General features: G+C 47.3%; 1 protein-coding gene across 1 annotated transcript in view; it reads right to left on the bottom strand.

The window, feature by feature from the left end:
- Nucleotides 1-1261: 1261 nt before the first annotated feature.
- Nucleotides 1262-10560, bottom strand: part of BEND7 (BEN domain containing 7) — a 48677-nt gene continuing 39378 nt past the window's right edge. Inside the window, exons 8-9 of the mRNA XM_014949063.1 lie at nt 9290-9340; nt 1262-2229 (exon numbers count right to left, since the gene is read on the bottom strand). Coding sequence (XP_014804549.1) covers nt 2168-2229; nt 9290-9340 — 113 coding nt within the window. The 3' untranslated portion in view covers nt 1262-2167. The remainder of the gene's footprint in view (nt 2230-9289; nt 9341-10560) is intronic.

Raw genomic sequence — 10560 nt, 5'->3', positions numbered from 1 at the left:
GAAGGGTTACGACACGGACACGACGGACCGGCGTCCCCTGCGCAGCGCAGGCAACTCCGAGCCACCAAAGGGAGGAAAAGACTCCAATTTTTTTTTTTTTTTTTTAAGGTTTGCAGTGCACATTCGATCTATTCCACAGTTTCAGAGAGAACAGGGTCATTCCTAAAAGTCCACGGGAAGTGCTAGGAGCCTGGTTTCTCAGGTGCCGAGAGGACAAACCCCTCCTGCTCTCGGCTTCGGTGGTGTTATTTGGGGGAATTCAGCCACATCTGAGAAACAGGCTTTAGGATTGTTCAAAAAAAAAAAAAGAGATTAAATATTTTGAAAACCATCCCACTCTGTAATAGCACTTCTGTTGAGACACTCAAAGGCCAAATAGTTTCCAAAGATAAAAAAAGACGCACCTAAAACAGACACAGGGAAAGGGAACACAAGGGTGAAGGCTCTAGCGAGCTCTCCCTCCCATCGCAGGAAACACGCTCCAACCGCCTGGTGATGGACAGATGTTGCAGATAAGACCTTCTAGACTTTTTCCCGACGTTTTTTTTTTAAAGTGAATTCAGTGCTGATGAAAGGTGCAGAAGTGAAGGTTTGCAGGGAGGCCCGCGAACGATTTTCCTTTAGCCCTGACCCGAAAGGACCGACCCTTTCGACGTCAAAGAGGGTAGTGCAATTTCTTGATCGATTCACTCATCTCAACTGCTGAAATATCAATAGAGTGCCAGTCAAAAGGTGACTTTATTTATATATATATTTTTTTTTTTTTAAAATAGGTGAATATTGTCGCCAAGGGCAGCGGTTGAAAAATCCCAGCGTGCAGACCCTCTTCCTGGAAATCAGCAAACTGATACGTTTTGAGATTGAGGTGGCAGGGCCAGCTTGGGGGTGGGGGCAAAGCAAGGGGACAGTGACCACCTCCAGCAATCTGCACTACCAAGATGCTCGGGAGCCATCCCGCTAGGACCACGGAGGGGAAACTGTTTGAGGAATAGCTTCTCCTTGCTATAATTAGGAAACCAGGCACCGATGGGAGGAATCCTGCTTTATTTCCTGCTAAATCCAGCCAGGGCTTTTTAATCTGGTCATTGGTCCCACGGCAGCGGGTCTGCAGAAGCAAAGAGCTTCGTCCAGTCAAACGCTCCTCAAGCCCTGATGGAGAGAGATGCCACCCCAGGGACAGGGAGGGTCACCTGGCTGCGTATTCACCTCCGCGTGACTTAAGACAAAACACCCCTTTCGACGTCAAAGAGGGTAGTGCAATTTCTTGATCGATTCACTCATCTCAACTGCTGAAATATCAATAGAGTGCCAGTCAAAAGGTGACTTTATTTATATATATATATTTTTTTTTTTTAAAATAGGTGAATATTGTCGCCAAGGGCAGCGGTTGAAAAATCCCAGCGTGCAGACCCTCTTCCTGGAAATCAGCAAACTGATATATTTTGAGATTGAGGTGGCAGGGCCAGCTTGGGGGTGGGGGCAAAGCAAGGGGACAGTGACCACCTCCAGCAATCTGCACTACCAAGATGCTCGGGAGCCATCCCGCTAGGACCACGGAGGGGAAACTGTTTGAGGAATAGCTTCTCCTTGCTATAATTAGGAAACCAGGCACCGATGGGAGGAATCCTGCTTTATTTCCTGCTAAATCCAGCCAGGGCTTTTTAATCTGGTCATTGGTCCCACGGCAGCGGGTCTGCAGAAGCAAAGAGCTTCGTCCAGTCAAACGCTCCTCAAGCCCTGATGGAAAGAGATGCCACCCCAGTCCCCAGGGACAGGGAGGGTCACCCGGCTGCGTATTCACCTCCGCGTGGCTTAAGACAAAACACTGCTGGCAAAGCGTACAATCACGTGGAAAAAAATACAATCGTGGAGGAAAAAAACAAAGGCAAGAGAACGTCTTCAGAGTGGATACCCCGCTAATTAAATAATGCATTGGATACGGAGGGAAATCGTCTTTAATTAAGATGAGGAAGAGTGAAGCAATCTGGCGGTTTCGTTAGCTGAGGTTACATGGAAAAGGCATGACACAACACAAACTGGGAAGGGGTAAGAGCACGGACGTCCACGCCTCGTGGGTCGGTGGTGTTCTCCTGCCGGGCTGGTGGCAACGTCCTTCGAAGGAGAGGAGGTCTCTATCTGCTAAAAACACCAATGCAGGGTGGGAAATTCAAGCTGAAAAATCTGGGTTGGCGTCTATCAGATGATCCGTTGTGGTGTCGAAAAGGCTACCTGAGGGAAGAGAGAGTTCGAAGGAATCAGTTAAAAAAATATAAAAGTTTAAGAAATTGGTAATTAAAAAAACAATGATGGAAATGACATATTTGAGTTCTAACTTTAATTTGTGATGGGGCTGAACTGCTGGTGAGTACGCAGGCAGCGGCTGCTGAATTCACAGAATCACAGAATCTTAGTGGTTGGAAGGGACCTCCAAGATCATCAAGTCCAACCACAAAAAAAAACCCAACAAAAAACCACCAAACAACCAACCACAACACAACCACCACAAAAACAACAAACCCAAGACCACCACCCACCAACTAAACCCCACACCCACAACCCCACACAACATCCCACCACAAACCAATAACCTTGGGCACTAGAGCATGCCCTGAAGAGCCACGTCTACACGTTTCTTAAGTACCTCCAGGGATGGTGACTCCACCACCTCCCTGGGCAGGCTGTTCCAGTGCCTGACCACTCTCTCAGTAAAGTAATTCTTCCTAATATCTAATCTAACCCTCCCCTGCTGCAGCTTCAGATCATTACCTCTGGTCCTGTCATTATTCCTTTGGGAGAAGAGGCCAACCCCCACCTCTCTACAACCTCCTTTCAGATAGTTGTAGAGGGCAATGAGGTCTCCCCTCAGCCTCCTCTTCTCCAAACTAAACATCCCCAGTTCCCTCAGCCTCTCCTCATAGGACTTGTTCTATTCCTCTATTCCTTTTAGAGTAGAGCTCAATTGGCTACAGAAAAGCAAATTAAATAGATTTTTTTTTTATTTTATTTTTTGAATACAGAATTTGCCAGCAAAGTTTTTCACACAATGTATAGCGCACCCCGCTTCAGATGTAAAGTGCTGCATTAGACTTGGGCACAAACTGCACCGTGATGCTCACCCCTTTGAAGTTACGGTTCTGAAGAAGCGAAATAAAGCACCACTTGAATTTTAAACTTCGAGTACGTACTTTGGGATCTTTGGGAAAAAAAAAAACCACCACTCCACAGCAGTCTAAATGCATACGGGAGAATATACATATATATATATATAAAAAAAAGGTGCACGGTATGATTATATCCCATCTTCTTTAAAGCACTTTAAGAATGTGCTTTTTCTAAACAGAACAATGAAAGATGGACAGAAGAATTACAAGGAGAGCGCTAAGAACACAGGGCAAATAGGAGACAGACATCAATCAGCCTGAGAGGCAAATACAACCCAATGAAAAGGGAAAACTCATACAATCATGCACTGAAAGGATAAAGATTTATATTACAATGAAGGATTTATATTTAAGGTTTCGAAAAGGTTTTTTTTTTTTTGAAGTTTCGTTTTCTTGATATTGTATGCCAAGAGAAAAGCAGACAACCTGTATAGAATTGGATCGTTGCTGTTTTCTTATCGTGGGTTTCTTTACCAAGAGATTGCTCTCATCTTTTCACAAAGCTGTATCACCCCTGGACCCGAGGATTGGGATGTTAGTGTTTCGGCTTCTTTGAGGGATATCAAAATGCTTTCTCATCTTGAAATTAACTCCAGTGTGGAGACACTACACGAACGCTCAGCACAGCTGTGGTCCAAAGCAGGGGTATAAGGAGGGCTCTCTCATGGTCCTGGGCTACAGAGATCTTTCAAATGCAATTTTGCAGATGAGGATTCAAGAGAAGGGTGTCACAGCTGGCTTATGGTTGTTTCCACGTGCACAACTTACAGGTTATACCTTCCTTTTCTGGTTTTTATTTTAAACACAAAATCCAGATGCTTTGTGTGAATTGTAGACCAAAATAAGAGGAGCCTTTTCGCGATGCCAACTTAGAGAAAGACTCTAAAAGCTGCTACATCTTCATCCTGATAAAGATCTATCTCACACCTTCCGGGTTCCTGTTATCACCGAGATACCAATCAGTCTTTCCACTTAGTCCACGGTAATTACCCCTGGAGCTGTCTGATCTGTCTCAGCTCGGGTCTGGACACAGCCTTCAGCTCTTGGTAGGTGCACAAGCTGCAACTGTGGGAGACCTGAGCTTTGATAACGTTTGTTAGAGACAGTTCTTCCAGTATTTTCTTGAGATGTATCAGTCAATGCGCCAAAGTACCCAGCAAGTTTAACTGCCACAGTTCTCCCAATTGACTTTAAACACCCTTCAATCAATGGCTTTTAAAGCAAAGGCCCTCTCAGTGTTGAGGGTGATTTTAAAACAGAAGCACCATTTCTGCTCAGAAGTGCTAAAATATAATTGGGCAAAAATGTCTTCCTTGGTTTTATGAGGAGGTACCAGCTCCATTTTTTTCACAAGGCTTTTGAGTTCCAAAATAGGATCTGGAACCCCCCCCCCCCCCAGCTCTCCTCAAAGAACAGGACTTTGATAATGGTGGGCACAGAGGGAGCAGGTTCAAACCTGGCTGTAGGCACCTGTACCAATTAACTGCTCTCAGAGCACAGTCCTGCTGGTACCAAAGGAGAGTCACCTCCAAACATGACCTCAGCTGATCAACCTTCTCTCTGGAAACAACCTTCTTCCCACCAACGACGAAGAGAGCTGAGAGCAACCACGCTTCTAACTGAGGTGTCTCAAATGATGTGTCAGCCATAGGCTGAGATCTAGAAACACATTAGGTTGAGGTGTTTCAGCATCGATGGTCCATATATGCCCAGATCATGTTCATAATGTCACTGGCGTCACAGGCAGGGCTGACTGAGCAGGAAAGGCAGATTAAGGGCATCTGAGTTTTCCTTTTTTTTAATTTTTGCACCAACACTTATCAGTGATTCAAGTCACTCACTCTGGGCACTTTTGCAGCACAAGTTTGTTCAATTCTTGAAGACCAAGAGAGCAACCGTCTTTCATAAACAGCTTTTGTGGACCACCTTTTCTCCCCATCATCCAGTCTCCTGCAAGACTGGGCGCAGACTCTCAAGCAATCCAGTTTGGTCTGGCTTTATTCTACCAACACACCAGGTTAACCACTGATCACAGAATCACAGAATCGATTAGGCTGGAAAAGACCTTTAAGGTCATCGAGTCCAACCGTAAACCCAACACTGCCAAGTCCACCGCCAAACCATGTCCCTATGTGCCACATCTACAAGTCTTTTAAATACCTCCAGGGATGGTGACTCCACCACTTCCCTGGGCAGCCTGTTCCAATGCTTGATAACCCTTTTTTGGGTGAGGAAATTTTTCCTAATATCCCATCTAAACCTCTCCTGGTGCAACCTGAGGCTGTGATTTATCTGATATTAGCCGTCATCTGCCACCAAGCCCGACGGCGCCAGGCACTGTACAAACACACAGCTGGAGAGATTCTTCCCCAAAGATGTTTCCAGCTAAACAGAGAAGACAGCTCAATAAATTGCATGAAGGCTCTCTTTAAAGAACCTGTCAGTGAGACCCCTTCATAAAACCAGCTGTGCTAAAGAGAGGGAAAGACCACTGTTAGAAGTCGTCTCCCACCTCTTTCGCTACGCTCCTTGATAGAAAGCATCTGTACTTTGGCTGTCTGTTATAATTACTGTCATTATACTGTCTGTATATCACTTTAAATCATTTGCTTCTAAGAACAGTATGATATTACATGGATCCGTACTACAAAGAGGCACTCGCGCACGTATAATAACGGGGGTGAGTCAAACGCTTGGCTCGCAGCCTCTGAGCACCTCCTCCCCCACCGAGGCAAACTGCAGGGTGGCTTATTGAGGTGTCCCTCCATCGATGGCAGGGAGAGGTATAGATGGCAAAGGAAAACATTTCGGCTCCAAAACTGCGCGCACCCTTAACGAGGCACCCTTAATGAGGCACCCGTACCTCCCCGATGAGGAAAGGCTCAAAGAGCTGGGGTTCTTTAGCCTGGAGAAGAGAAGGCTGAGGGGAGACCTTATCGATGTTTACAAGTATCTAAAGGGTGGGTTGAAGGAGGATGGAACCAGACTCTTTTCAGTGGTTTCCAGTGATAGGACACGGGGCAACGGGCACAAGCTGGAACATGGGAAGTTCCACTCAAATATGAGGAAGAACTTCTTTATGGTGAGGGTGCCAGAGCCCTGGAACAGGCTGCCCAGGGAGGTCATGGAGTCCCCTTCTCTGGAGATCTTCAAGCCCTGCCTGGATGCAGTCCTGAGTGATGTGCTCTGGGCAAGCCTGCTTTGGCAGGGGAGTTGGACTAGGTGATCTCTAAAGGTTCCTTCTAACTGACAATTCCCTGATTCCACATGGGTGCTCAAAGGTCTACGAGCAAGCAGACCACAAGGGTGATGTCTTGCAGAGTGGGAAGGGAGTCTTCTTCTCTACCACGACCATCTCAGCACGCTCATTTCCATCAGTGACGTACGACACAAGTAGTAGCTACAGAAACCACACTCGAAGAACAGCACAGCAATCCAATAATTCTGCCCCTTAACAGGGTCACCAGAGCAATGAAAAGATAACGCTGCGTCACATCAGCAACCTTCACGAGGGTCCCCTCGCAACAGAATTGCTTCCCTCCCCGATAAAAGAAGCGAACAGGATGTCACTTGGCAGAGACCTTTCACACCAGAGCTTCCTGCCTCTAGTTATCCCAGCCGGACCCCGAAACGTTCCGTGGCTGGCCAAGAACATCAGTGCCTGCTCCCAGCCCCCGCTGGGCCCACGCCAGAACCAGACTGTGGCCTCTTGTCCTCCCGACTGCTCCTATTCCCTTAGGAACTGCACACGTGCTCCGGCAGCGGGATTCCCACCCGCATTCCCACTGGCAGCCCCGGCGCACAGCAGCCGTGGATGAAAGCTCCTTCTCCAGCCCTTACACAAGAGAGATGAGGTTGCACAAGGGACAGATGCTGTGATGCTGCCAGCGTCCTCCCGACCACCCCACAGCCCCGTCCTGTTCCTCACACCAACAACATCGCCCCACTTCCAACCACCCGTTGCTGTTACACCTTAGGAACATGACGAAAACGCACCGTAATCCATGACTCCGTTTGTCTGCTTAAGATCTTCACGGAATCACAGAGTCTTCGTGGTTGGAAGGGACCTTTGAGATCATCGAGTCCAACCACAAAAAAAAAAAAAAAACCAACAAAAAAACCCAAAACACCACCACAACAAACCACACCAAAAAACCCACGAACCCACAAACAGGCATAAACCAACAATCTCAGGCACTAGAGCACGCCCTGAAGTGCCATGTCTACACGTTTCTTAAATACCTCCAGGGATGGAGGTATTTAAAGGTAGAAGGGCAACGAAGCTGGTGAGGGGTCTGGAGCACAAGTCTTATGAGGAGAGGCTGAGGGAGCTGGGGGTGTTCAGCCTGGAGAAGAGGAGGCTGAGGGGAGACCTTATCACTCTCTACAACTCCCTGAAAGGAGGGTGTAGAGAGGTGGGGGTTGGTCTCTTCTCCCAAGTCACAGGTGATAGGACAAGAGGAAATGGCCTCAAGTTGCTCCAGGGGAGGTTCAGGTTGGATATTAGGAAAAATTTATTCACCGAAAGGGTTATCAAGCCTTGGAATGGGCTGCCCAGGGAGGTGGTTGAGGCACCACCCCTGGAGTTCAAAAATGGGTTGACATGGTGCTGGGGGACATGGTTTAGTGATGTTTTTTTGTCAGAGCTGATGGTTGGACTAGATGATCTTGAAGGTCCCTTCCAACCTAGATGATTCTATGATTCTATGGCAAGTCCACCACCTCCCTGGGCAGGCTGTTCCAGTGCCTGACCACTCTCTCAGTAAAGTAATTCTTCCTAATATCTAATCTAACCCTCCCCTGCCCCAACTTCAGACCATTTCTTCTGGTCCTGTCATTATTCACTTGGGAGAAGAGGCCAAAAGCCACCTCTCTACACCCTCCTTTCAGGTAGTTGTCGAGAGCAACGAGGTCTCCCCTCAGCCTCCTCTTCTCCAAACTAAACATCCCCAGTTCCCTCTGCCTCTCCTCGTATGACTTGTTCTCTTGACCCCTCACCAGCTTGGTGGCTCTCCTCTGGACATGCTCCAGCACTTCAATGTCCTTCTGGTAAGGACAAGGATATATTACCCTTCCTGGACACTACCAGGATATCTTCCCTGCTTTTTCTTTGGCTTTGGGGATAACAGGCAGCACCTTGGTGAAATGACAGGGAAACGACCCAGGGAAACGATCATCTCTCTGGACTCTGGCCCTGCTGGATTTTCAGAGGACGGCAGCTCAGTTCCTGCCACCAGGACACCTATTGATGGATGGTCTCTAAATGAGAGGGTGCATCAGACTTCAGTCTCACTCTGTCTTGATTTCAAACCACGTGCAAGGACAAGAGGAAATGGGCACAAACTTGAATATAAGAAGTCCTAAACATGAGGAGGAACTTCTTCACTTTGAGGGTGGCAGAGCCCTGGAAGAGGCTGCCCAGGGAGGTGGTGGAGTCTCTTTCTCTGGAGACATTCAAAACTCCTCTGGACACGTTGCTGTGCAACCTGCTCTGGGTGGACCTGCTTTGGTGGGAGGGTTGGACTAGATGATCTCCAGAGGTCCCTTCCAACCCCACGGGATTCTGTGATTCTGTGCAACAGCATGCAAAAATCATATTTCCTAGCCCACCCCATGCACAGCTACCCTGCAGCTGCCAGGCTTTTAAGGCAACGTGGCTGCACTTCAAAAAAACCCAGTAAACCACTTAAACACCATATAAATGTCTTTGCAATCCTTCTGTGAACACGGGATATTATTGCTAACACCTGGGGCAACTGAAATGATGTTAAAATACGAATTATGGTGTCTGTCCCTACCAATAACTCTGTAAAGAATTCAAAAAACTCCCAGGAACACCAGGGACGAGCGCTAGCCCCCGTCTGGCATAAGAAGGGGAACTTACTGGCCTTATTAGAGCAGCTGCAACCATGAACCTTGAGGTTTTACGAATATGAAATAGAGGGAGAAACTGTATGATTCTGAAGCATTTGTTTTTTAATACAGGCCATTCAAAACTTCAGATAGCTGGGTCCTGTGTGCAATTACCCGACTGTATACAGCACGCCAGGATTATTGAAAACTGCTTCTGTGCCATAAATAAACAAATACACACATTGGAAGCTGATAAAAATTTTAATGCACTTTACCTGTTTGTAGTAGAGAAATGTCCGGCTTCTCATCACAGTCAGTTGCCTCTGCTGATTACAAATATAAACAAGAAATCTCATTACTTTTACTGAATATGGGAATGCGATTAAAAAGCTACACACTGTGGAGCGATTTTGCATTTTCTATCTGCTTTCCTCAGCCGCAATTTGCTATTGCTCCGTTAAAAACTCACTGCTTGGAGGAAAAGGTCATATCATCAAAATGCAAACTTCTAGGAGGGAGTTGGGTTTTGAGAAGCAGTCGTGCCAGCAACGGGATGGAGCCGTGCTTGCTCTTTTTACGGTTTCAGGATGCCCAGATGATAAAAGGAGCTGCGACAATTTGATAAAATCACTGAAGATAACTCCCCAGCAGCCCTTGGAGGAAGAGCCTCTGAGAGCTTGCCATCATAAAATCATAGAATTGTCTAGGTTGGAAGAGACCCTTGGGATCATCGAGTCCAACCATCTACCCTACTCTACAAAGTCCTCCCCTACACCATGTCCCTTAGCACTGCATCTAAACGGCCCTTAAACACAGCCAGGGATGGTGACTCCACCACCTCCCTGGGCAGCCTGTTCCAATGCCCTATCACTCTTTCTGTGAAAAATTCTTTCCTAATGCTCAATCCAAACCTACTCTGTTGGAGCTTGAAGCCATTCCCTCTCGTTCTGTCATCATCCCACGCCTGCGGGGAACGCACCAATACCCCCATTTCTGCACCCAAACTTCCCGTGGCCGCAGGCAAGCCCATTTTACCGGGGACAGATTTACTGGGGCAAAAAACATCTTCAAAGGTTTAGGTGGGCACCCGTTGGAATTACGAAAGCACGGAACCGCTCAGGTGCACAGGCAATTACAGCCTGTGTGTACACACGTGCTCGCAACCCACACCTTATGCAAGATACGTTTGACTTAATTTAGCCCAGGGTGAAGGAAGGCTAAAAGCCTAATTTGTTCATCTTGTATTTGCCACAGGGCAAGGGTATGCATCAAGAGAGTTCCTTTGGCTCGGCAGATGTGCAGCGACTTGTTAGTACGGAGCAGCCTGGAGTGTGCACGTGAACCCCCCGTGAGTTATAGGGGTGTAACAGGAAATCCCTGCCTCACCTACACAAGCCCTGCTCAACATCCTATTGCCTTTGTCCTTGGGAACTTCGTATTTAAGGCCTTTAAAACACAATGGGAGCCTTCAGAACGCTTGAGCAAACTAGGTGTGGTCCTCAAGGACCAGCCTGTTGCGTTGTGCATGGTCAGTGCGGTGGAGATA

The sequence above is a fragment of the Calidris pugnax genome, unplaced genomic scaffold (genome assembly GCF_001431845.1).
Source record: "Calidris pugnax isolate Ruff unplaced genomic scaffold, ASM143184v1 scaffold125, whole genome shotgun sequence".
Lineage (NCBI taxonomy): Eukaryota > Metazoa > Chordata > Aves > Charadriiformes > Scolopacidae > Calidris > Calidris pugnax.
Note: the sequence above shows the minus strand (reverse complement) of the source record. Positions and strands in the feature narration are given on the sequence as shown.